The 27,624-nt window shown below is 45.7% G+C and overlaps 2 protein-coding genes across 2 annotated transcripts in view; both read right to left on the reverse strand.

Moving 5' to 3' along the window:
- Window positions 1-3,920: 3,920 nt before the first annotated feature.
- Window positions 3,921-4,849, reverse strand: LOC26532154 (uncharacterized). The gene is made up of 3 exons (XM_015186599.2): window positions 4,542-4,849; window positions 4,305-4,478; window positions 3,921-4,226 (listed from the first exon to the last, which is right to left on the reverse strand). Exons 1-3 carry the CDS (start codon window positions 4,746-4,748, stop codon window positions 3,957-3,959), a joined length of 651 nt encoding a protein of 216 aa, XP_015042085.2. The 5' UTR covers window positions 4,749-4,849; the 3' UTR covers window positions 3,921-3,956.
- Window positions 4,850-8,834: 3,985 nt separating this feature from the next.
- Window positions 8,835-27,624, reverse strand: part of LOC4814891 (putative uncharacterized protein DDB_G0277255) — a 119,070-nt gene continuing 100,280 nt past the window's right edge. The window contains exons 5-7 of the mRNA XM_033381694.1: window positions 24,130-24,855; window positions 21,925-23,877; window positions 8,835-8,978 (exon numbers count right to left, since the gene is read on the reverse strand). Coding sequence (XP_033237585.1) covers window positions 21,976-23,877; window positions 24,130-24,708 — 2,481 coding nt within the window. The 5' untranslated portion in view covers window positions 24,709-24,855 and the 3' untranslated portion in view covers window positions 8,835-8,978; window positions 21,925-21,975. The remainder of the gene's footprint in view (window positions 8,979-21,924; window positions 23,878-24,129; window positions 24,856-27,624) is intronic.

Here is a 27,624-nt window from a genome sequence, read left to right on the forward strand (position 1 = left end):
TGGCACTTTTGCTCAATAATTGCTGCATAACTCAGCTCTGTGTGGCTTTGAGACTCGCCTCCCTCCCACGCCTGTTGCCATTGCGATTCCTCTGCCCTTAAGTGGTTGAAGTAGGGGGGCGGCCGGAGCCGGGGCCAGGGCCGGGGACGGGGCCGGGGCCTTTGTCAATGTGGAGTTCATTTGCGAGTTCCTCTCTGGCTTTATCTGCACTCCAGGCCGGGTGTCCATTAAGCCCATGGCCTCTTCAACCAGTCCCCGAATGCTGATCCCTGCTCCAGTTCTCTGCTCGCAGCTCCCAGCTCCCGGTTTCATTTCCACTTTCACATCCCACATCCCACATTCAGTTCCAGTTACGCATCCCGGCCACAATCCACAATCCACTGGCCCCATGTTTGTTCTGCCTTGAGCTGTCCCTGTCCCTGTTCCTGTTCCTGTCCCTGTCCCTGCCCTCCATCCATTCTCATCTCCATCCACTCCATATCCGTAGCACCTGGCGACTACCCGGGCTGCCCCCCGTGTGTGCGTATCTAAATGTATCCATATGCCCGAGATACGGGATACCAAAGCCAATTACCTGACGCTCCTCTCCGGCGCCTCTGCCGCCCGTCTGCCCCAGCAATCGGGCAGCACTCGGGCAGCAGTCGGGCAGCACTCGGGCACTCGGGGACGGTAGAAGTCTCCTGTCTGGGCCTGCGGCTGCTCGGGGAAATACAAAACTGGCTGTCTCCGTGGGCCATGCGACAAATACAAATTTGACTTTTATGCTTTTGAGAATTGCCTGTGACACAGATACAGATACGCACACGGACGGGGGGAACAGGGGGAACAGTGGGACAGAGGCCACAGATAGAGATACAAATACAAACACAGACACAGATGCAGAACACAAACACGCACACCCTCGACAGTTATGCAATTACAACAGGTACAAAAAAAACACAAAAAAACACAACAAAAAAAAAAAGAAAAAAAAGGAAACCAACGAGGCACTTGATGCGACGCATTCTGCCTGCCCCCCAATGATGATGATGATGATCATCATCATCATGACCACTGCCTCCGCTGCCTCCACTGCCGCCGCTGCTGCTGATGATGATGATAGAGTGTAGCAATACACTGAGGGAAAACTTCATCTGTCCGTGGGGAGACACGACTCTCGCTGTCCAGTAAAACTGAAATGGACCCCCGACAAACACGCAGCAGCAACAGCAACAGCACCATGTGGATGGGAGGCAAATTGTTTGCCGGGTAATGCGAGAACTTTTTCGAGGGGTAAATAAGTGGATGGCCCTCGGCTGGGAGCAGCGGCAGCAGCAGCAGAGCCACCCACTCGGCTGTGTGTGGGGTAGGGGCATGCGTTCGGCTCTGATGTTGGTCAAAAGCAGAGAATTAAAATTCAAATTCCAATTCATCAAGATAATCGCATTTCAGAACTTTTATTTGCCCAAAAGCGCGCACAGAAGTCACATGTGTGTGGGGTAGATGGATCAAGTGCGTCCATGTCCATGTCCCTGCGCCTCCCCCTCTGTGGCACACACACACACACACACATACTCTGTGTGTGTGTGTGTGCGTGTATGCTTAATTGTGCTGGTGTTCGGTTTTGTTTGTGTAGTCCTGGCAGCGGATGTTGTAAATATTTGCAAATAGCCGTCACAGTTCCCAAACCGAAGCCCGCTCCCACAGTTGCCAGTAGCCCCTGACCCGTGACCCCACCACTCAACCCGACCTGACCCTTTGCACCAGGCACCAGTCCGAGTCGGAGTCCCAGTCCCAACATCCAGCTCTAGTGCCCCTCTCGCCGCTCACTTTCAGCGGTCAGCGTTGGAGTGCAAAAAAGGGGGTTTTTAGGGCCAATTATTATTAATTGCTTTACAGATACAGAACAACCGACTCGCCAAACCCCAGCGAAAAACAACAACAACAAAATCAACAACAGCGGGGAAAAAGGACGAGAATCAGAAACAGAGAATCGTTGCAGGCGCCGAGGCCTGGGATACCTCTGGAGACCGATCGTTTAGAGAACAGATACTCCAGATATTCTCCATTCTAGATGCGGACAGATAGGGGCTTACAGGGGCTTGAAGTCTGTCAATCGAAGCCAAGTTTTCTGGCCTTTCTTGAAGAATGTAGAGAGATCTCAGTGTCATCTCCATTGTGGCATCTATTCGGCAATCAATCTGCCTTAAAGACACTGCCAAACTGCGTTTTCTGCTTGTAATACCCACATCCAGCAGGGCAGGGGTACTCGTATAAATTAGATGGACGGCCTTAAAGTGTTGCAGAGCCAGATCCGCTGCCACAGGCGTACTCGTAGCACACTTACCAGCTGGAGTGCAAAAGCTGCCTGCCGGGTAGAGTCGGGTCGAAGGAAGGAACTGGGGATGTGTGGCAGTGTATAGGGGAGGGGAAAGAGTGGCACACAAAAAACGGCAATAATAATAACAATAAACCAGAGCCAGTAATAGGGATAATGCCGCAGAGTCGCAGCCAAGTGCAAGCTGTTGCATAATACGACTGACTTTCGCCTGAGACGACGACGACGACTACGACGACGGACTGGCCTGGGGCCTGTCTTGGCCAGGACTCGACTGAGTGATGGCCCCGGCACTTGCCAATTGCCAAGCGGATTTTCCAGCTGAGAGCTTCGCAGCGGCAGGCAGCTCTGCAGCAGATCTGCAACCGACGGGAAAGAGTATTGTGCAACGCAACGAAGAACTCGGAGTCGGAGTCAGAGTCGGAGACGGAGTCGTAGCCGGAGTCCAGCAGAGAAGAAGTGTCCATTCAAGCGTTCAAATTTTTAATCATAATATTTTAAACAATATAATTGCAAAACTAACAAAAGATGCCATAAGCATAAGCAAATGTGCAAAGGAGCATCAGCGGCAGTGGCAGTGGCAGCGAAATGATGATGCACAAATTGCCAATAATTCGGCATTCGAATTTGTGAAAATTGTGCAGCTGATTGAGTCGATTGTTCAATTGGATTTTTCGATTATAAACGCAGACCAGAGGAATTCCCAGAGCCAGAGCCAGAGCCAGAGGTAAATGCAAAATATGTAATGTTCAATTTGAGGGAATACTGCCGAAACTGCCTCCACTTTCGATTGAAATAAGGGGCTTTTTAGCATTCTGCTAAGTACACTTCAAAGTTCTTTTGTTCTATTGTTGGTAGCTCATGCATTTCCATGCATCCCAAAAATATCTACCTATTTTCCTGCCTATTTTCAAAAGGTTTCCCAAATATTCGGCGGTAGCTTAATTAAGCTACAAATTTCTTTAAGCTCTTGGAAACATAAGTACAAGCACAGCGAACAATGGATCCATTCAGGTAGCGTTATCCTTACTGAACAATGAGCTCTGACCATCTCTAGTCTCTAGTCATAGGAACCACCGATTAAGTCAAATATTTCAGGAGAAAGTGGGCCCTGCACCAGGCTACGCATAGAGCCCTGTGATTTCTGTAATCTAAGCCCTTGCAAAAGGTTTTCAGATACTAAGGAGTCATATGAGTGCATCCAAATGTACAGTTCTACCCAAATATGTAAGCATTTTGTTGTTTTAAGCTGCGTGCCTTAGTCCATGGAGCCATCGAGTCCATCGAGTGGGCGTCCTGCCGGGAAAAGTATTCAGGAATGGCTTGGAGCCAGAACCAGAGCAGCCCTTTCTCTTTGTATCCAATTGAATCTCTAAAAGATCGCCCCGATGGCGAGCTAACAAGTCATTTCCATCGAAGCTCAAGCAAAACGACTTCCAAGCAACGTAGACAGGAAACTAAGGCCTCCTTTTGGGTGTTGGACACATCCACTTTCACCGCAAAACTAATATCTATGTATATAGGAGCCATTTGAGCCACAAACTCTTTTTTGACCATCTCCAACGAGATATGCAACACGAAACAAGGAACCAGACCACACAACCATTCTGGTCAACAGCTTTATATTTAAAGTACAATTTTAGGTGTGTACAGAGTACAAAAGGTGCTCAAAAGTTTCCAAATCAAAGAAGTCTTGTGTCCGATTAAGTGCTTGGATCGTTGTTGGATAGATGAGCTGCTCTGTGCTAGTCCGCACGCTGTTAACGCAGTAGATATTCCAGAGTGGCACCAAATAGAAGGTCAAAATGGCATGGCCGTATTCCCAGCGAGCACGGGTCAAAAAGAGGATATCGGCAAGAAGCACACTTTCGGACAAAAGCTCCCATCGATAGAGGAGCTCCGGCTTGTCCTGCACAAGAAGAGAGAAACCGTGGCGTACTCAGGGCTGGCAGAGGTGGCCGGATGTGGTGGGATCTTCAATGCTCACCCCAACAAGACCATATAGAAGATAGTTCCATGCTACAAACATGACCAACTCCTTAGCGGCCCAGCACAAATGTAGCATATTCTGGCTCGGGGTAATCCAATTTGTCTGGGGCCAGGAGATCGCCGACAGCTGCGGAATGGTTAATACAAACTTAATCTGCATCAAGGTGTGTACCTGCAAACGAGATCCCCAATCAGCTTAGAGTTTATCAAACCATTGGCTGATTGCTTTACTCACCCAGTTCGAGGTGGCGACTGCGAGGACATACAAAAACAGTATCAGCGGCAATTGTCCTTCCAAGGCAGCTTTGACGCCGTGCCATGTCGGTAATGTAAGCTGCCAAATCGTATAATGGTCGCCCATCGGGCGAAATAATCCCCAATCGAAATATTTACGCCATAAAATATAAAATTGCTCGACGAGTTCGCCTTCGTTTTGTTTCATGATTGAGTGTAATTTTATGTGCAATTCTCAATAGAACTTTCGATTTCAAAATAAAACAAAAATATATAGCTTGGGTTGCTTCTATTGGAATTATAGCAAACTGAACTAAAATATGGCACAACACATTATTGAGTTATTTCAGCCTGCTTGCACCGATTTGAATTTGAAATTTTTTCATGCTGTACCAGCAGCCCCGTAAAGGTTCGAGTCGAATGCTTGCCCCATGTCATGTACAGTCGAATTTCCACATAGCGAATCTCAAGAGGAATTCGTAATATGGAATTCGTTTTTTGAAATAAATTCTACACTTAGAAAACTTTGTTGTAGCAGAGAAGTTCAAGGACTATGCCATCTGCGACTGCGATTACAAATTCCTATACCTAATGCCTTCGCTTTGTCAAGTATGTGGAGATAGCCGGCTTGCAACAGTGGGATCATACGAATGATGTATAGCTTCAGTCCGCTGGCAGTGCACTTTCAGTTCCAAACCAAACCCTCAACCATCCTATCCCCCGTGAACCTCGTTCTCCAGTATGTTCTATTGTGATCAGGCCACTATGGACATTCAGCTTCATATTACTCTCTTTCAAACTATTCGGGTGTACTGCAGTGAAAGTCAAGCCTTATCGCCATTTTCATTCTCATTCCTTCACCGGCCATTTCCAAGTGAGTTGCATGTATAGCAATTGGGTAGCCGGAAAATATGCTATGCTATATATTTTCATTTATACCAGAGCCAGCCGAAAAGTATGCCTCAAATAAATGAACAGCCTGAGTTACATTGCCGGCCGCCTCAACAGTTTCATAGCAGCTAGCTTTGTTAGCCACCCTACCCTTCGAAGTTCGAACCAAACGGCTCGACATGTTCAGGCAGCATGTTCGAGCGGCAGCAGGTTGGAATCCACGCTAGCTAGCATCCACATTGTGGATGGCAAATTCAAAGGAAAACGAAGTTCGTTTCTTTTTTTTGTGTTTGCATTAAATCTTTATTTAATATTTTTGTGTTTTCGGTTTTTCAGTTTTATTTTTGTTGCTTTTCTTGGATTTCCGTTCGTTTAAATAGATTCGTAGATTTAAAACGTTTTCCGGTTCGGGGGTTTTTCCATCGTAATTATTCGTAATAGGCATAACGTTACTTACAGTTTTCGCTTAAATTAATATAATAATTCATAATAATAATAATTATAATAATCATCAGAATAAAGTGTAAACTTTTCCTCTACTTTTTACTCTCTTTCTTTGCTTCTTTCTTTTCTTTTCTTTTCTTTTCTTTTCTTTTCTCTTCTATTCTTTTCTTTTCTCCTCGTTCTAAATGTGTGTTTCAATGTGGTTTTTCGGTTCGGTTTTCCATAGTTTTTATTTGTATTTTCATCTTTAGGGAGCCGCGTCGATGCGTTCGTTCTTTTGTTTATACGACGAGTATGTTTTCATAGTTTTTATAAAATATCACATTTTAAGCTTTTTTTAAAGCAGGAAAACGAAAAGTTCTTAACCAAAGAGGCTGTTGGCAAAGCATAGCATATACTGGGGGATTAGTGGGGGATGCAAGCAAAGCAAATGTTTGGCGACGGAGGGAGAGAGACCCGAATAACGCAAGCAGCTGGATCCGTGGCGCCTCCCCATTACCATTACCATTATCATTATATTTATCATATTTGTTTATCTATTTTTCTTCTTGGTTTCACATACATATATAATCTGACCTGTTTGTGCTAAAACATTTGCATTATTTTTACGATTTTTCCAATATTTTACGATCATCTCTTACGTAGTTCTTTCAATTCATTTCAATTCATTTCATTCGTTTTCTTTACTGGTTCAATATTTATTTAGACATTTAAAACTCTGCAAAGTGCAGTTTGGAATTTTAAAATTGTAGTTTCCATCTATGTATATGCATATGTATGTGTGTGTGTTTTGCGTGTGTGTGCGTGTGTCGTTCTGGCGAGAAGAGAGTGCCCCCCTCTCGGATCTCCGCTGTTTCCCTATTGGGTTCATGGTTCCCCATTTTGCTATAATTTCACATAAAATTTGCTTTACTTTGTGCTTCATCGCTCATTCATCTTCTGTATTTGCTTCTACTACATTCTTATTGTAATTCTTGAAGGGAAATATAGACTGTGGCAATGAAAATTGTGGCAGAGAGGAGACAGAGGATAGACAGCCCAAGTCAGGCTCGAAATTTGAGCGACATCCCAACGAGCGTGACCGTTTCACAGACACAAACGAGTGGGAACGCAAACCAGCGAGTGCGCCGACGAAGCGGCGAGTGATTGAAGGTGATTGAAAGTTTCTGGAAATGGATAGGAATACAAGTAGTTCCCTAAACGAAATACATAGGCAAATACGTAGGTAGGTAGCCCTATCTATTGGCATGTTTGTGTGTATATACATATATATCCCATTTATCGTACGCACACAGATGTATGTATATGTAGGCATGTCTATTCATATGTTACATACATATATGCATTTTCTTAAGACACATTTTTCGATAAGTAAGTGGAACAACATCCAACGCCAACGGTTTTTTTTTGTATTTTCTTCGGTTTTCGGTTTTCGATTTCTGTTTTGCTTTCGGTATCTTTTTTCTATTTCCTTTTCAACTACTTTCACATAAATACACATTTATATTTTTTCCATTTTCTTACGATTTTCTTTTTGTATTTTCATATGCATTTTCTGCTTTTTCGTAATCGAATCAAGACGATCTTTAATGACAAATATTTTGTGGTTTCTTTCTTTGACTCTAAGCTTAGTTCTCTTTAGTTTTGCTTGTGCTTCAATTAAATTGTTTATGTGTCAAATGTATTTACAATTCGTTCAACACTCAGATCTTAAAAGTACATACCACAAAAAAAAAACACCTGTTATTAAATATTCTTCTGTTTTATTAATTATAATATTATCATAGTTTATAATCCACAATTTTTACTCTATGTACAAGCATTGCTAGCGTATAAATAATAATAAAAAAAATAAAAAAATCGATTCGTATATATAGTTAAATGTATATATTTTCTGTATAGTATGGTTTATATGTGTATATATATATACTCTTATATATATATATGCTTAAATGATCATGTTTTTAGACAACTTTTTGTGGTGCAATCTTCTAGATCTAGTTTCCACATTCATTTCAAAAAAATTCTCTCCTCATTCGCTCTTCTCGTATTTTTAGTTGGATGCGATTTAAAAAAAAAATTGGCTTTTAATATATATATATATATATATTGTATATATGTACATGAATAAATCTATATATATATATATATATATATGTATGTGTGTGTGTGTTTTTGTGTGCATGGGTATATATATATAATCTATGTAGATACATTTATAGCGGTGCCAGATCTTCCAGATGGTTAATAATACATATATTTTGAATATATATATTGATCAATTCTGTGCTTAATAACGATTAAAGTTCTAAAATGTTCATCAGCCCTAGCCCTAGCCCCACATATCCAGGAAAAAACATCGATATACATCTATTCAACATACAACATCGTTATCGTAATCGGCTATCGTTATTATCGCTTATCGTTAATCGCTTGCAATCGGGGAGGGGGCAGTTTTCTGTTCTTTCCTTTCCATTTCTTTCTGTACGCAAAGCGTTTCCATTCTGTAGTTACTTTTGTTTTATAGGTACCTTGCGTTCCATTCATTCATTCATTCGCTCATTCATTCCATTCCATTCCAATCCCCTCCCACCTCCCGAGTCCCCCCCCCAACCCCTTACAACATGTCTGTAAGTGAGTCACTTTGCTGATCCTGGAATATCGGGCGGCAACACTCCTCGACGGCATCGTATTTGTAGTAGCGTCGACGACTCCTCTGGCCGACAGTGTGACCGTAGTAACGTTGCTTCTGATTTCTGGCATATCTCTGATACTCTACTAGCTCCTGACCACCCTCCGGATCCTCGGGATCACCCGCCTCCACCTCTGTAGCGTCCGCCTCGTTTTCGACAAGCTCGAAAGGGTATTTGGGATCTTTGTGTAGGGCATAGCGACTACCGGCCAGCTGCAATGACGATGTGGACGATGACGTTGACGCTGACGATGTCAACGGCTGATGCTGATGTTGGCCGCTGCTTCTGCTTCTGCTTCGGCTTCGGCTGCTGCTGCTAATGCTGTTGCTGTTGCTGTTGTTGCTGCTGCTGCTGCTGGGTTGGTGGTAATAGTGGATGGCATGGCATGAGGCAGTCTTTGAATTGTATTCCTGCAAAGCGAACAGAAGACAGTGAAACGAATATCATTAGCAAAATCCATAGGATATACAAATAGTAGTTTTAATTTTAAAGAAATTATAAGATCCATCCATCTTCCATCGGTAGATATGCGACTGTTCTTCTGTTGTATGGTTCAACCAGTCCTGGGTCCTTCTGGGGTCCTTCGGTCAAGTCAAGCAATTGACTTTTGGCAGCTTCTTCTTTTATTTTGCCCCTGCCCCTGCCCCCTGCCACTGCTGCTGACACCAACTGGAATATTGTCTGCTTTGAAATTTGTTGCACAAATTGTGGCAACAAATTTTGTGTGTTGCTGCCGCTTTTGGCGCACTGCCTCGACATCTGTGTCCATGCGGCCATGTGGGTGTATGTGTGTGTGTGTGTGTGTAAATAACCAACATAATGGCAGAAAGGTCGCATTCTCATAAAGTTGGCGCTGACTTCCAGTTGGTATCCTCTGCTCCTGCCTTCCTGCCTGCCTGCCTGCCGCACCCTTCCTGTTCTTCCTCGCATATTATCAATAAATTGCATCTGACTGCCGGAGCAGCAGACAACAAAACGGTAGCCCCGTGGCCCACCCTCACACCGTACCACACACCACCACCTGCCTAACCCGTTATTAAGTGAGCCTCGTTGTATAGCGCAACACTGAGAGAAATTCTGTTCCCTTTTCCCCAAAGCCCCCAGCTCTAAGAGATTATCCAGCTGAAAAATACATGTCGTGTGCATGACGAGAAGATTTTCGTAGGATTTCTGTCCCACAAGATCCACAAAAGTAACCAAAAACAAAAGTATCTGTATCTGTGGGTTTGAAGACACACTTTCCTTGCGGTTTGAAGGCCATTCGCCCTCAGTTTCCTTCCTGTTTTCATACATCTATTTGCTCAGTGTTGGCGGATGATGGGTTTTTTGGGTGGCTGGGTGCTGTCGTACCGCACCTTGGTCTAATTTATTTATTGTTGCATGCATGTACTTTTATTGGGTGCCCATCTGGGGTGGAGAACGGGGAGGGGTGTGCACCCTCCCCAACTGTTGACCGCAATATTGCTGCTGGGAAGCCCTACCCTCTGCCTCTGCCGCTGCCTTTGCCACTGCCTGGACTTTAACAATTATGTTTTTTGGGGGTTCGGTCAAAGTCAACACCGGAAAATGGCTGACAATTTGATGCACTTGTCGCCCCCCAAAAGTGGGTGGCAAAAACGTATGGGGGGATGGCTGGAATTTTAAGCCTCAGCTAAAAGGCAGACACGAGGAGTTTTAAAAGCGGCTTAAAGGCACGGCCCAAATGTATTTTGGAATAGCCCGTGAAACATTCAGAGAGCACTAATATACACCACCCCCGCCACCCCTGCCACCCCTGCCACCCCTGCCACGCAACAGTTGTACCCTTTTTGCCTTTTTCCATTTTCATATACTTCGTTTATGTATTTTTTGTTGTTGTTGCAAGTTTATTGATGTCGACGTGAGTTTTTCATGCCTCGGCAGACAGGAGGCGAGGCCGGGCAGGGTGGGTGGGGGGGGGGGGGGGGGGGGATGTGGAGGCAGGGGGTCAGTCTCGTCTGCAACGTGACAAAACCCATTATAGATGCGACCGCAAAGATAACACTCGATGGCTTTCTGGCTCGGACTCTGACCAGGCAAAGGTCCAGGGTAGTGCCCCCCCCCCCAAAAGAAGAGAGAGAGAGGGCCACAGAGAGGAAGCAAAGGTGAGAGTTGGTTCTTTTTTGAGGGCACATAAATTTCATTTTGCAAACCATCAAAAAGTTAAGTCAACGATAAATTGAATGGCTGCATGATTGACTGAATGAATGAATGAAAGAATGAAGGGGACAAAGAGCAGCCGACAGGGGGGCACAGTGGGGGGGGTGAGGTGTGTAAGGGGCACAGTCTGCTGCTGCTGCTGTTGCGGCTGTCAGTTGCTTTTCGGTCATTGTGTGCCTCGTTGCGTTTGCACAGACATCAAAATCCACATAAAAAGAAAGAGACAGAGAGCAACAGAGAGAGACAGAGAGACAGAGAGAGAGAGAAAGAGATAAATGCATATGCAGGGGGTCTGTCTCTTTGTGTAAAAACCTTCAATATAAATATAAAAACCATCAACACAGCCACACAACAATGCCAAAAAGTCAAAAAGCCGTCAAAAAGCGTTATTCCACCAGCGGGGAGCGGGGGGAGCACAGGGGGCTGGGGGCAGGGGTTGCCACCTTTCATATAAAAAGCGTTCTTTACTCTCCTTTCTGTCTGTCTCTTTTGCAGCAAGGCGTGGCATGGACATGTGACATGTGTGCCCCTCCTCCAACCCCCCCACCACCCACACCTCTCTGTGACAATGTCATGGCAACACCTACCCCCAGCAAAGGGGAGCCCCGACAATAGTGCGGAAATATTAAATCTGCGCTTCACGAAAAAAAAAAACCAGAAATAAAAACTCGAGGAAGTGAAAATATTTCGAAAATATCCAACACCTGTGGGTTGTGGAGCAGGGCAGGGGGGGCGGCACTGGTTGGGGGAGGGGATAATGGGCGTGTTTCAATTTTTATATAAACTGCAATAAACATGAATTGGGTCGTAAGCAGCAGAAGCATTCAGGCGGCAGTCCCCGCCCTACCCCCAGACAGGCATCCAGGAAGACCAGAGTTAATACTGATTATGTCCTTGTTGGATGTTGGATGGATGTCAGCGGGTAGGTGGAGTGGTGGCACAACATCTGCTATGGATATAATGGATCATTTTCAGCGAGAGAGGAAACAGGAGTTTTACAGCTGGTATTATGCGGCCAAAAGGATGAAGGCAAAAACGTTAGATTTAGCGACTAAAGATAGGGCCTAATCAAGTGGCTTGGGCAGTGTTTAATCGAAATTTCGATGAGGTTTTGGTACAGCCCTGCTTGGTTGGCGCTCAGGCATTGTATGGGTCTCAATTATGCCGCTGTTTGCTAAGGAAATTGGCTCAAAGGTCACACTCTAGAAGCCAAGCCAAGGGCCAAAGGCTGACCAAAGTACACGCATACTCGTACTTTATCAGAGATTAGTTAAGGTCGTAGGGCATTAGGTCAGCCACCTCCTGCCTCCCCTGCTGTCATAAATGCCTTGCAACAAGAAATCGTTGCCTACTTTCCAGCGACCGGCGCTGTGGCAAAAGTATTGCCTGCTTTTTGGGGCGCCCTTAAAGGTTGTGTGTGTTTTGTTCCAAGGCGTTTTGGGGGCGGGGGCGGGGGCGGGCGCGGGGTCTGGTTGTTGTGCAGTGAAATTTCTGACAGGTCATAAATTGGCACAATGGGTGGGCCGGGCGGTGCTGTGGGTCCAAAAAACCACCCACCTTCGGTGGAATGCAATCCGTGGCTCTGCTGGTGGGCCCCAGCCCCAGCCCAAGCCCAAGCCCAAGTCAAACAACATTCCAGCGTATGTACACGCATGCATACCCGCCTGTATATGTATATTCCGATGACCATGGAGGGACTACCGTTGTTGTGGCTGTCGGCTGGCTCTTCAACAACGGAAAAACCAAAACAGAAAGCCCAAAAACCCGAAACCGTAACGAAAACGCATTCCCCCCACCGCCCCCTTCCCCCACTTAAATAAAAGCGCCTGCACAAATAAAGGTGTGAAGCACCAACAGAGCGACAACACGCTGCCGCCTCCTCCTCCTTTCCCACACCGTATACGAGGCGTATATGTATATATTTTTTGTACAGTTAATGAAGCGACCCAAGGACCAAACGACAGCGACAAGCGAATGGCCGAAACCAAAGTATGATAAAACAACGGCAATGCGAAAACAAGAAAGGAACAACTGCCTGGGCCAAGGGTTCGAAGGCGAGAGTACCCTTTCGCGTTCGTATAGCTCTGGCGATCTATCTTCAAGGGAAGGGCATCATACCCCAATCCTCGCGAAAAGGGTATCGCAAAAAACAACCGCACAGGGCGCACACCTCTTGGCTCGTTTGTTTATTAGCCACGTCCATGGGGTCCTCACAGCAGCAACAAAATGGCCGCCGCCGACGCGCTTAATTGTGCGGCCAGCAACCGGAAACGGAAACTGATTGTGCGGTCTGGCAGGGCGCCCACTCCTCATTCGGGGGCTCTTCCCTCTTCCCTCTTGCGATTTTCTACAAATCTCATTCACATTAGGAGCGAGCGCGGCCTGGCCGCGATTTTGCTGGCGTTTTTAGTCGCGCTGGCGCTGGCGGCTTTCCAATCAACGCATTTGACATTTCGCTCACTCGTGCCCCGTGCCCCGTGCCCCCTGCAGCACTGCTTGCCACACATTGATTAAGCAAAGGGAAAAGGGAAAGAGCGGGGAGCGGTGAGGGGCAGTGGAAGGAAGGCCTACGTCAATCGGTTTGTTTGTTTGCCAAAAAAGAACAAAAATTGACTTTGAGATTCTATTTCTTCTCCCTCCCTCCCTCTCCCTCTCCCTCCCTCTCGTATGTGTTTGCTGTTTTGTTTTTTAGTTCGTTTTGTGCCCTGATTGATGGGCTTAGATAAGGTGGAAGGGGGGGCTGGTGGTGGAGGGGTAGGGACTGTCGTTTGCATTTAACAGTTGATATCCCTCCTCCTCTTCCAGCGCCAGCGCCTGCGGCAGAAAGGACAACGAAATCGCGTTCAATTGAAGCTGCTCCACATCTCTTTCTCTCTTTCTCTCAGTTTTTTTCTCTCCCGTAATTGATGTGTCTGCGTTGCGTTTTGCCCCCGCCCCCGCCCCCTTGCCCAGCTGCCATTTTTTTCCCCATTTCTCATTCCACTAGAGAAGAGAGCGACAGCATGGGAGATTGGTCCAAGAGCTGCACATCTCTATTATAACTTTCTCTTTGGCAAAACGTCCCAGCGCCAAGGATAGTGGTTTTCGGACAAGCGAAAGAAGATCCCAGAGAAGATAATCCCAAAACAAAAGTATTTTTCCCCGCTGAGGGCGCCAAATATTGTTCCGGAAAAACTATGAGAATGTTTCACGTTTGCTCTACGTTTATTTTTTTTTTTTTTTTGCTGAAAATGTGAGAAATAGTTTAAGAAAGAGATTCAGCAAGTGTTTTAGCTGAATTTTGAGATCCGTAACAAGAATTGTGGAATCTTATCATGGATTTTAAATGTGAAAATTTAACCATGATTTCCATGGAGATATCTAAAGGCCTTCTTATATTTATAATCGTACATTTGGCATTGTGTTCAATCGAAGTAATTTCAAAATAGTTTTATGGTTTGATATAGGAATACCCCCTACAATATACAAGGGAGCACCAATAAAATACATGAATATATTAAAAGTAGTAGAAAATGTCAAAAAATTAATAGAAACTTCTATAACATACCAAAAAATACTAGAAAATATAAAAAATACCATCGGTTATATAAAAATACTAAAAACTACCAGATAAATAGTGATAAGATCAACTAAATACTAGAATATACCAAATAAATGATTCAAATAACAACAACAAAAATACCACAAAAAACCAAGTAAATATTAAATTCGAAAAATACTGAAAAATACCATCGAATATATAAAAATACTAAAAAGAAGCAAATAAATACTCATCAAATATATACAAGAATACATCCAATAAATACTTTAAATACCACAAAATAATAAGTAAATATTGGAACCGAAAAATACTAGAAAATATAAGAAATACGCTGAAATATATACAAATGCTAAAAACTACCAAATAAATGCTGATAGGATCAACTAAATACATAAATATATCAAATAAATGATTGAAATACCAGCAAAAAAAATACCACAAAATACTAAGTAAATATTAAATCCGAAAAAATACTACAAAATACCATAGAACACATACATAAACCAGCAAAACTAGCAAATAAATACTGATCATATTTCAAACAGAACATATCAAATAAATACTTTAAATAGCACAAAAAAATAAGTAAATATTTGATCCGAAAATTACTATAATATATACAAATGCAAAAACTACCAAATAAATACTAATTAGATCAACTATATACGATAAAATATTAAATAAATACTCGCAAGACCAAAGAAATACCACAAAATAGAAAATGCAACCACAAATCTACATATTCCAACTACCTTAAAAATGTTGAAATAAATAACCACAAGACCTACGACAAATATCCAATAAAAATCAATCAAAAGTCAATCGTCTGGTTATTTCCAAAATCAAAGAACAAAAGACTCTCAAATTATGCGACTCTCAACACATTCACGTTTTCAATGTCAAATTAAAGAGGATTCCTTGCCACTTTCTCCACTTTCCAATTATTCAAATGAGTGACACAATGAGGCTGTGATTCGTTTGCTTTCGCGCAAAACCATTTGGAAAGCATATCTCAGGGGTCGTACTATTATCAATTGCTCTTCACGCACGTTTGGCAGTTAATGCAGTCATCAGGGTCCCAAAATCCAGAGCCCAGATCCCAGATCCCAGAGCCCAGAGCCCAGAACCCAGAACCCAATCCCACAAACTCAACCCCTCTATCCATACCGAGGGCATCATCCCACGCACCAGCTGCGTGCTGCGTGCTGCGGAGAAGACTCAACCGAACCGAACCGAACCGAACCTCAAGTCGATAATTTAATGGTCTCTGCCATTTAATCTGCATTGAATTTATTATCTTGGAAAAAATTAATCTTGATATGTGGCCGGCTTATGTCGAGACGATGAACGCGAGACTGCGACTCCGACTGCGACTGGGACTGCGATGACGAAAATAGCTAAAAAGCCGCGACAAGCACGCGCCACACCCCAGACTCCCATTCCTCCATTCCTCCCAATCCCCTCTCCCCTCTCCCCTCTTGCCCCATTCTCAATGAGTAATTCTCCCCCGTGAATATCTCATAAAAATTTGCAATTGTGCGGGTGTGCCTGCCACTGCCTTTCGCTTCTACTTGTGCTGGCTGGAGTGTCTCTAAATCTTTAAAGAATTATTTACTACAGTTTTCTTCTTAGACGACGAGGACTTTGGCCGAACAAGGGGAGTCCACAGCCACAGCCAGAGCCAACGCCAGAGCCCGGAATGGTGGGTGATTTTGGTTTAGACAACCCCCAAAAAAGTAACAGGAAGGGCGGGGGCGGTGGCGGGGGGGGATACACACACATACATATACTCGCACTCCTGACTCCTGTGTGTGTGTACAAAAGGGAATCCAGACAATGTCACCACCAGCTACCGTTGAGCCACCCTCAGAGCTGTGTTATTGCTTAACGCTTGCCATTGTCCTCCGGTCCTCCGGCTCTCCGTCTCTCCTCCTTTCGGCTACGTTACGTTACGCCATTCCGTTCGTGTGTCCATCCGTCCACCCAGTCGCTTGCCTTATCCATTCCCTTGGACTATGGCCTGGCGCCTTGCCAGCCTTGCCGCCAGACCCCATGCCCCATGCCCCCTGCCGCATGCCGCATGCCCAGGCCCAGACTCGTACTCGTACTCGTACGATACCAGGCCTTGTCCTTGCAAATTTATTGTGTTACCCACGCGACTGCGACTGCGACGGCGACTTTGGCGCCAGCGGGTTAAGGTTTTCGCTTTTCTTCCACTTTGATACACTCGCAAAAATACATGCGGCCGAAACCCTTTGCATTGTAGTTGAGTATTGGCGGTTGGGTGGACGTTGGACGGATGGGTTGGGTGGGTTGTAAGCCATTTTTGTAATATTCGGTGGATTAAACAGTTCTTAAAAAAGGGCAATGAATAGCCACATGGGTATAATACCGAAAAATACACTAAAAATACTACAAAAAATATGATGTATACCCATAAAAATACCAGAAAAATACAAGTCGAATACACATTTTGGAAAATCCTACTGATATCACTAAATACCATAAAAATACTATAAAAAATACTCAAAATACCAAAAATTACTGAAATCAAGGAGAAACCAATAAGTAAATAAATACTAGATAATAGACTAAGATACAAAAAATACCAAAAATACAACTGAAATACTGAAAAATACAAGAAATCAATGAAAAAAAAATCTATAAAGGATACAACAAATCCCAAAAAAAAACTCAAAAAAATCACAAAAAAATTCGAATAATACTAAGGAAAATACCAAGCCAAAAAAGTACAAATAGACCAGTCGAAAAATCATTAAAAATGCAGTGATGAAAATATGTTACAAATGAAACGATTTCTGTGAAAAATCATAGTTGAGAAACTGGCAAAAAAAAGATACCGAAAACGAGGGGAAAATCATAAGAACAGAATCGCCGAACATGAATAAAACTATCAAATGGTGGGCTTCTAGTCTTTAAACTCCAACTGGAACTTTCTCTGTCGGTGTAGTTTCTGGACCCCCCACCCCCCCTCTGCCCAAGCCAGCGCTATAAAAATTTCTATGCTAGAAAGCCTTCCTTCTTGGTGGGGGCGATAGTGGGCCGCCTTCATCATTCAATTTTTAATCAGTCCAAGGAAATCTGGCTCTAGGAATGGAGAAAAGAAAAAAAATCAGAGCCCTGGAATGACGGTGGGGGGGAGGGGGGACCTTCTCCATTCAAAAGAGCGAAACTTCAGACAAATTTCGCTTTGCCCCCGAGGATCCGCTGTGACCCCACCTCTCAGCGAAGGGCTGATGCCTTCCTGCCTTCTTCTACTCTTCTTTCCCCTTCCTTTGGGGGGGGAGGGGGCCTCCGGGGGCTGTTTAAATAGAAATGTTGTTCATTTGAGAACGTCGACGTGCGGAGTATTTTGGCTGCTGTTGCTGTTGCCGTTGCCGTTGCTCTTCTTTTATTATGGCTAAGTGAATGTTTATGCCCGATTTCCCTGCATACTCGTATGTGGGGCTCCCTCTCTCCCGCTCTCTGGGCACACACCCTTCTTCTTTTTTCTTGTTGGCCTTATCTTCATTACTTATATGCGGCATTGTCCAGCTCTGGAATCCCTAAATCGCCCGACATCGTTCTGTTCGTGGTCCTGGGGCGCATTCGCATTCCCATATCCCACATACATTTTCATATTTGGCCAAAAGCAGCAGCAGACGTTTCCCCATTTTGATGTGGCTCTGATTTCATTTCGGAGTTCCTTTTCCTCTTCCTTTCTTCTTCCTTTGGGTCCGTCCTTCTCCATTTCCCTTCCGCTTTGCCCCCTTTTGTACCATTCTTTTTCTCTCTCTCTTCCCTTTATTAGCCGCTGCCGCAAGTTTAAAATGTTTTATTATTGTTGGCTACATTTAAACGATTCGAAAGGGACGGACTCCCCCAGGAAGTGGGGCACGGGGCAAGGGGCACGGGGCATGGGGCACTGACTGACTGACTGTCAAATCGAGTGTGCACAAATCGTTTCAAGATAGAGTTTCGGTCACCCAACCAACACATATGAGAGAAAGGGGGAAGGAATCCTATTCCGTTGCCGATTCCCCAGATGATGATGATGACGATGACGATGTGATGTCTGGCAGGAGCGCAAGTACTCCAAATATGTGCACTCCTCTCTGTGAATGGACGAAATTGAATGCCATCGATGAAGGAACTGAATAGGAACGAACAGGAATGAATAGGAATGATTGGTCGGGTTCGGCAGGAGTAAGTTCAAGGTAAATGCAAAAGGAATGTCCCTCTGGCCGGGAGGCGAAATGCAAATAATATATAACACACATAGTATATAAAATATAACCCAGGCCGAAAGGCAATGCCCACATTTGGAAAAAACGTTTAGTTCTGTATCGTCCATAGAGAAAAATCAACAAAAATGTTGGCTTAAAGAGATTTTCCGAGATTTTCCATGGCATTTGTCGTTTTGCATTTCTGTTAATAGTCCCCAGAAGCCCCAAAGAGGCCCAAAGTTAGTGGGAAATCTTTAAATGAATTCAAGGTGAGTGCTGCCTTTGAATGGTACACAAAACTGAATGAATTTATGAGCATGAATGAATCTGAAAACTAAACCAATCCCATAAATAACTTAAGAATTCCCCCCCACCAGCCGCCCAGCCCCCTCGAGTGTGGAGAGCGGTGTTCCCCGGGCCACTTGGTCACTCAATGGACCATTCACACATGCACATTCGCGCATTCAAAAACGGGCCGCATTGAATGGACGGCTGAGTTTTCCCCCTTTCAGTGCTCTCATGAATATCATCGCCCGCCCGGATCCCTTTCTCCAGGGACTCTCTCTCTTTCGGCACTGGGCTCTGCCCTGCCCTGCCACCGTTTACTTCACATGCTACTTAACACCCGAGGCAAATTAGCTGCGCCTCAGCGCAGCTTCGAATATAAATCAACACATCGGACAACAAACGCAGCACAGAGCAGAGGCTGTCGCTATGGAGCAACGAAGCTGTTGATACCCTGACACTTATTTTTCCCCTTTGAATCGGTGGAAAAATGTTCCCCTAAGCGAAAGGACAGGAGTGACAAGAACAGGAGGGCGACTTGAGACATGGCGGGATGAAATACCAGCTAAATACTGAAGAATATCACAAAAAATACTGAAGAGCTACTAAAAATATTTTAATACATACAAAATTAATAAAAAATACCAAATAAATAATGAAAATAACAATAAAATGCTGACAAAAATAATGTAAAATACTAAACGAAAATATGGGAAAAATTAATAAATTTATACTAAAAAAAATACTGAAAAATACTAAAAAATACAACAAATACTAAAAAATACCAAATAAAATACAACACATACTAAACAGTACAACAAAAAACTTTTAAAAAAATCCCAAATAAATACCGAACTCCCAACAAAACAGTAATTAACTATCCATGATTTTCCAAAGATTTCTTATACAAATTTTTACAAACTCCACAAAAAATACCACAGGATATTCCCACTGCTTTCCAGCAAATAATATGATATGGAGATCCGATTCAGGGAGACTCGATTCAGGTGGTATCTGGTATATTTCCGTAATTTCAAACATCAGACAGCAGACCTCTGGCAATACCCGTGATACCCTCTCTCGCATTATAGCGTATATTAATGCGGGAGTAGGAACAACAACATTGTTGTGTATTCTGGCCAGGCCGTGGCATTTTCGAGTATTTTTCGCAACAGATTTTTTATGGTTCCCGAAACTTGCGCTCAGCGCACCCTGCGGACATTGCACACACGCGCAGCGATGCTGTGCTTCAGGGGCTGAAGTGTGGTTGCCCTCCACCCTCCCTCTGTGGTGTGTGTTCCGTTCCCACCCCCCTTGTAGACGGTTGCCTGTCGAATTGCATCGAGAATCCCATGCCATCGCCATTCCAGGTTTCCTTCTCTCCTCTCCTCTCCTCTCTCGCCGCACGCACAATTGTGCAAATTGACAGATTTATAACAAAATGCAATGAATAACGATATTATTCACACACCCCGTGAATGGGTAGGGGGAGGTTCGAGGGAGTATCTTGGGTTTTGTCTCGCCTTTCGACAGGCGCCTTAATGGTCGTCGTCTGTTCTGCTGATGCTGCTGCTGCTGCATCTTGTGCCCTCATTCCATCCCATCCCAGGCCATCCACTGCTTTTGGTAATCCCCGTGACCATTGCTATAAAAATGGGGGCATATGTAGCCGAGTGTCTGATGAGCGATCTCCGGATTACCCCAGTTCTTTCGGTTATAAATTAATTTTTCTTTATTTTTCGGAAGATGAAGCCTGAAACCCAAAGCCCGAAGTCTGAGGCTCAGGGGCTGCCGCTGCCGCCGCTGCTGGGAATCTATGGAGTTCAATCAGTTTTAATTGATTCATTTTTGGAGTGGATGGAGAGGGAGGATTGAGCGGATAGAGATGGTAGATGGCATTATAAGAGAGGGTGAAATCCTCCCACATAATGATGATGTTTTTTTGGGCTGTGTGTGGATTGCTGTTGGGCCTCTCTCTCTCTCGTTGCAAGTTAATAAATTTATTATCTTGGGAATGTGGATTTGCTGCCGCTGCCACTGCTGCCCATCTCTTTCTATCTGAAACTTCCTCTCTCTCTCTCTCTCTCTCTCTCTGTGCCACTTCCTGAATGAGTCCAACGGAAGTGCCTCATTGCTTTTGAAACGGAGCCCTGGCAATGGCCCTGACTCCCGGACGACTCGACTCTCTTTCGTTCTCGAAAAACAGGCCGCAAATTTATTATGATTAAAGTTGAAAAGTTGAAATTGATGCCGCCCGGAAAAACCAGTGCTCTATATAGATTGCCGAGCCCCCTCGCCCCCTCGCCCGAGGGTGGGGCTGGGTGTGGGAATATTCCACGTTTGATGATGATGGCTGATGGGTAGATAATCATGGAATATGATCTTAAATGACAAAACGGTGTCCCCACACAAACCATTGAATATTTCACACACACAGAGAAAGGATTCGCAGCACAAGAGGATGATGGGGCAGTGGGATCATGTATCATATCGGAGTTCTCCATGCTGCAGAGGATATCAGGTTTATACGGGGAATACCTCAAGGAACACGTAAATATTCTATGATTCCATAGGGAAGAAGATTTCTAATGAATATTGTACTAATTCCAGTGTAAGAATTATGGCTTTACTTCCCAGAAAATAAATTTTATTTAACAATATTTTAGGCCTTCAAAAAAGTATCATTCCAGCAGCAGGACTCCTACCGAAATTCTGTGATTCTGCGCCACACAAAAAAAAACATATATTTACGACCCATCAAGCACACTTTTTATATCCGATACTCAAAAGGCGCGAAGGATTTGTGTGTAACATCCAGAAGGAAGCGTTTCCGACCCCATGAAGTATATATATTCTTGATCAGCATCCATAGCCGAGTCGTTTGAGCCATGTCTGTCTGTACGCCTCGAACTCAGAGACTATAAGAGCTAGAGCAAGGACAACGAGTGGTCTTTGATAGGCCTCGGGCCCGACGACACGTTCTGCACTCTTCGTCGTTCAATGTTAGCGCCGTCTGCCGGAGGAGAGCCACAGCGACTCTCTTTAGGAAAGATACCCTAACAAGTAAACCTATATCTAGCCTTGGGAATAGGTTCTATGGGATGCGTAGATCGAGATGTGACTCACCATGACAATAGTCCATTTCTTGCATATGTGACGCAGCGCCTTTTTGTAGCATCACGGTTTCATGGTCCAGAAATTCTTCTTGGGTTTCGCTCCGGTGGACAGTGCCACATTGCTGCTGCTGCTGAGGCTGTAGCTGCCTGCCCCGGACATGGCCACCGCTGTGGACACTCCGCCACCCATTCCCATGCCGGAGCCGGATCCGGAGGCAATCGATCGGCCCGAGGCACGCTGTTGATCGGCCGAACAGCGTCGCGGATAATGGAAGGGCGACAGGGAGCCCAGGCTGGTCTCCTGAACACCGGCGGCAGCAGCCACAGTGGGTCCTGCCATGGCAGCAGCAGTTCCTGAGCCCACCATCATTCCCATGCCGGCGATGCCTTGATCCTCGCCACAGCTGGCCATGCTGCTCTTCGAGGTAGATGTCCCGGAGGCCGTCGATGAGCGGCAGCTGCGAATATTGTGGGGCAATGTGTTGTTGTTGTTGCTGTTGCTGTTGTTGTTGTTCAGGGGATGCTGCTGCTGCTGGTGCTGCTGCTGCTGTTGCTGATGGTGGAGCGTGGGATTCAGATTCAGATTCAAGTTCAGATTGAGATTGTGGCCAGTGGGCGTGGCTGACTTGTAGTAGCGCAGACTCTCATTGTAGCTGGCGCCGCTGCTGCTGCCACTGCCACTGAATCCGCTGTCCAGATCCCCCTCATCGAACTCCGGATTGATGCAGCTGCTGCTCGTATGTCCATGCTGGTGATGCTGCTGCTGCTGGTGCTGCTGCTGGTGATGCTGCTGGTGATGATGGTGATGATCCTTCAGCTCCATGCTGTTCAGAGTGCTCGACAGATTCTCGAGGCTGGCATGCGAGGCCGAACTGGCGCTGGCGCTGGCCGCCGAACCGCCCAGCAATCCCCCACGGCGTGGCCTCTGGGCGGTCTTCGATTGGCTGCTGCTGCTGCTGTTGGCCACCAGAGAGGATGGTGGCGCCGCCGCTGCCCCCGCCCCCGCCGCCGCTGCCGCAGAGGAGGAGGAGCAGGCCACTGCCTGTCCCAAGCCACTGCTGCCGGAGGATGCAGCGGAGCTCATGGGCCCCATTCCCATCCCAATCCCCATGCCCATGCCCATTCCCATGTCATCGACGTTGACGGCTATCGCATGGCTGGGACTAATATCTGGGGGCGTTGGGGGCATGATGAGGGCCTCCAGGGAGAGATTTAGCTCGTCGAGCACACGGAAATGATTGTGCTGGACGCGGCGCTGCTCCTCCTTGACGTTCCCCACGCTGGACGAGGCGATGCGGTTGTCGGACAGGACCTTGCGGATCTTCTGCTCGCTCACCTCCTCGTACAGATTCTCGGTGGTGCCGTAGCGGGTGGTGTACGTGTGCCTGTCCCGATCCTCGGCGCTCGGCGACGACGACGTCGACTGTCCCCCCCCGTTGTGTGACGATGATTTCGAGCGGAAGCTCTTGGCCAACAGAGCGCGTATGGAGTTCCTCGGCGGGCTCTTCGACGGCGCCTGCATCTGCATCTGTCCCTGGGCCTGGGCCTGGACATGGGCATGGGCCAGGGCCTGGGCCTGGGCCTGTGCGGATCCCTGGGCGGGCACATTCGTGTGGCACTTGGCCGCCCCTGGTTCGTAATAGGCGTACGAGTAGACATGATTAAACGGTGCCGCCGCAGCAGCTGCTCCAGCGGCGCCACCACTGGCCCCAGCCGCAGCACCACCAGACCCGCCGCCACCGCCACCGCCCCCATTGAAGGCCACATGCAGCGAGGGGGTGGAGGACATGCCGCCACCAGAGGCGCCGCCGCCATGCGACGGCGTGGCACTGCTGCTGCTGGGCGTCATAACGCCGGCGGCAAAGCCATAGTCCAGCGATGAGGTGGACGACGAGGACTGTGTGTTGGTTGTGGGCTCAAAGCGTTCCATTGTGGCGGCAATGTTCTTGCGGGACCATTTCACCTAGAGAGAGAGAGAGGGAGAGGAGATCGGTTGAGTATATAGAAAGATATAGGATTGTGTCCTTTCACTTAGGGGAACATTTGTCCCGTTTTTCACCTCTATTCCCATAAGTGAAATGCTCTCTATAGAAAAAGGATACCTTTCGCTTAGGGGAACAATGGAGATCAATGGAAAGTCCCCTAAGTGAAAGGCTTTACCTCCAAAAGACTGTATCGTTCCCCCAAGCGAAGGGCTCTCGCCACGTATCCTCACCTGCTGTTCTACGTCCATTTTGTGGTTGCTCCGGCGACTGTGTCCGCGTCGTCGACGCTCCGTAAAGGCCTCGCCGTGGCTGCTGCCCAACAGCAGCTGTTCCCCGCCATTCTGCTGTGAGGACGATGACGAGGACGACGGCGCCGCTGGCATGCAGAACTCGATGCTGTCCATGTCGTCGGGATACATCAGATGGGAGCCCACATGATGATGGTGGCCCAGTGTGGCGGCCGTGCCATGGCCCATGCTCAGGCCGCCGCCATGGCCGTGATTGTGGCCGCCGTGGCCGCCATGATTGAGGGTCATCTGATGCGCCGCCGTGGCCGAGGTGGAGCGCTGGCTAGGATGCCGCATCGAGCCGCCAATGCCACCGATGCCACCGCCACCGCCGCCGCCGCCAGGGGCATTGTGTACGGCCGCGGCTGTCGTCTGATGCTGATGCGAGTGTGCATGCGGATGCGGATGCGGATAGTCGCCAGGTGGCGGCGGCGCAAAGCTGGCAAACTGTGGCGATGCGCAGCGATTCTGGAATTTGGATGCTGCAGATGCGGCACTGCTGCTGGCACTGGCCGGATACATGATGAGTCTTCACTGGGATCTTCGATCTGGAATCGCTCTCGTTCTCTCTCTCTCTCTCTCTGTCGCTCTCTGTGTCCTTCCTCTCGCTCTGGGGAGATTTCTCTCTGTATTTGGGTTTGGGTTTTCCTTCTAGTAGTGGGGCATCATCTGTGGAAGAGGTAGAGTGAAAACATGGCCATTAATCAGAGTTGCAAATGGAAGCATCCGAATGCGCATGCGGGCATGGGGCATGGGGCATGGGGCAGCGATGCGGTGCATGACTGACATGCCATGCCAAAATCCCACAAATAAAAGCTGGAATTATGAGCTTTACCAGAGCTATCCCACACCCCTATCCCTGCCTCCTGCCCCCCACACCACAGTCAATTCCAATTTATTTATGCGAAAACATTGTTGCCACAATAAGTGGCAGAGGAAGCCGGGATGGACCCACAGCAACAGCACGCATGTAAAACATTTGGCGCTGGCATGCCACCAGAGTTCCAGTTGCCGAATGCCGGTCTATGCCACATGCCCCATCAGTTGTTGCTCTCTCCACGAAATGCCATAAAACAGCATTAAAGCTATTAACAGTCAAAGGAGAGGCGGCGGCAAAGCCAGAAGGAAGCCCAAGCGTGGGAGGAGGACCAAGAAGCACCAACAAAAATGTTTAGTGACGAGTGCCTGCTGCCCCTTGGTGGCTGCCAGTGCCACTGCCACTGCCGCTGCCACAGGGGGAAACATAAATCAATCAGTGGGAGAGTCAGATCCCTTTATGAGTCGCCCTCTACCCGGGCCCTCTCCTTGGCCCTGGCCCCCAGCGTGTGTCCAAGATAATCCTAGAAGGCAGACAGACAGACAGAACGACTGGCAGAAACCTGTATATGCTACATGCTACATGCTACATGTGGCTTGCCGCAAGTACAGAGCCACCGAAAGACCAAAAAAAAACCGAGTCTTCCTCTCTGCCTCTCTCTCTCTCTGTCTCTTGCGGCTATTATCGGTTATTAGAACGCCTTCAAGGGAAACACAGAAATTAAAGAAAATATAAGCCTCCCCGAAATGGTATTTTTTTTTATGATGAACTCGGAACATTTCGAGGGCTTAAGGGCCGTAAAAGATCTCTTCAGCGAATCTCAATGATTCATCAAGGCTTGCCTCAGAGAAACGTTAGCGCGAATGGGCCTGAAAGGCAGTAATTGGCCAGGCATACAGTGGAGCTCAGTGCTGATGGCCCTTGGGTGTTCAGAGGGGGTTCAGAGAAAGTGTTTGATAGCTGGTTACCCATAATCGAACGGCCACATTCGTTTCCCATGAGGGATTCAGAGCTCCTTAAATGCAATGAAATATTACATAAATACTGAATAAATAATGCACAAATATCTGTATACAAATAAAATACTAGAAGAGAAGAATTTTGATAGTATGTACTTTAAAAAAAACTATACATATGTTGATTGAAATATATTGACAACGTTCTGAAAAAATACCTAAAAATACTAAATACATATGTACACATATATAAAAAAATACTACCTCAAACAAATACTGAAACACTAAAATACTATGTTGACTGAAATATATGTACAAGAAAGTTCTGAATGAATACCTAAAAATACTAAAAACATATATTTAAAAAAAACTACCCAAAAAAAATACTGTAAAACTATGTTAACTGAAATATATGTATGTATGTTTAAGAAATTTCTGAATAAATACCACAAAATACTAAAAACATATATTTTAAAAAAAACAACAACAAAAAAATACAGAAATATTATGTTTACTGAAATATATGTACAAGAAAGTTCTCAATAAATACCTACAAATACTAAATAAAAATATTTTAAAAAATACCAAAAAAATATTGAAAAATACCGTATACTAGGTATATACAAAATACTAAACAGATACAATAAGAAAAGCAGTACAAGAAAATACCTAAAAAATACTGAATATACTAAACCAAAATCTAGTGCGGTCAAGGATTTTTCAAAATATTTCTATAAGCAAGTTTGACTTTTAGACGAAAATATAAAGAAAACCGTACGATATACAATGGGAAAGCCGCATCTGATATGCGCCTCGTATTACAGCCTTCACATTCGACTGCATCCATCCCGGCCATTGCCCCACGTGCCATCCTACAGGGTATACAAATATCCAAATGAATTTCCCCGCCCCGCTCCTTTCCATCACTCTGGTCAGTCTCTAGTCTCGCTTTTCCTCTGATTGATATATCAAATTGATAGCCATCCGCCGGCTGCCATATAGTCAAATGTTTAGATGGGTTGTTCCTCCACTGCCACTGCCACCTCCACCTCCTCCTGTTGCTGCTGCTGTTGCAATACCCAATTTCCATTGCCCCGCAGATACTTCTGCCACGTGCTACCTCTCTCCATCACCCCCCGACGCCCTCTATCTGGTCTATCGCCATCTCTGTTCAAACTCTTAACAAAACTCGGAAATGTTTGTGCCTCTGCGTATTTGGTTTTCCTTTCCTTTTTTTGTGTTTCTACTTTTTGTTTGGATTTCTGTTTTCTGTTTTCTGTTCCGTTCTGTTCTGTTTTCTCTCTTGCTCTCTCTCGCTGTTTTTTCTCATTTTTCTCTGGGATTTTTCTAGTATTTTTTGTTGTTAGTTTTTGTTACGTTTTTTTTTTTTTTGTTTGTTTTGTTTTTGGGCAATTGCATTTTGCATGCAAATTCTAACGAGTTGTTTGTGGTCTTGTCGAGGCGTTGCCAACAATAAAAAATGGCCAACAGAAACAGCAGAAATGGCAGAAACGGCAGAAACAACACTGATAACAGAGAACAACAATGGCAACAATATGCCGTTTATTTGCTGCATTTGTGCAACATTTTGATACGAGTATTCGCACTGATTGAGTTGCTTTTGTCGTTTCTGCCCAAAAACCAAAGGCAAAACTCCGCAAACAC

This window comes from Drosophila pseudoobscura, chromosome X, assembly GCF_009870125.1.
Source record: "Drosophila pseudoobscura strain MV-25-SWS-2005 chromosome X, UCI_Dpse_MV25, whole genome shotgun sequence".
In the NCBI taxonomy this organism is placed as follows: Eukaryota; Metazoa; Arthropoda; class Insecta; order Diptera; family Drosophilidae; genus Drosophila; species Drosophila pseudoobscura.

Coding starts and splice junctions, on each gene's coding strand:
- LOC26532154 (XM_015186599.2), bottom strand. CDS start 4,748: ATGAAACAAAACGAAGGCGAACTCGTCGAGCAATTTTATATTTTATGG. Junction 4,479..4,541: donor CAGTCGCCACCTCGAACTGG/GTGAGTAAAGCA, acceptor TCTCGTTTGCAG/GTACACACCTTGATGCAGAT. Junction 4,227..4,304: donor TTCTATATGGTCTTGTTGGG/GTGAGCATTGAA, acceptor CTTCTTGTGCAG/GACAAGCCGGAGCTCCTCTA.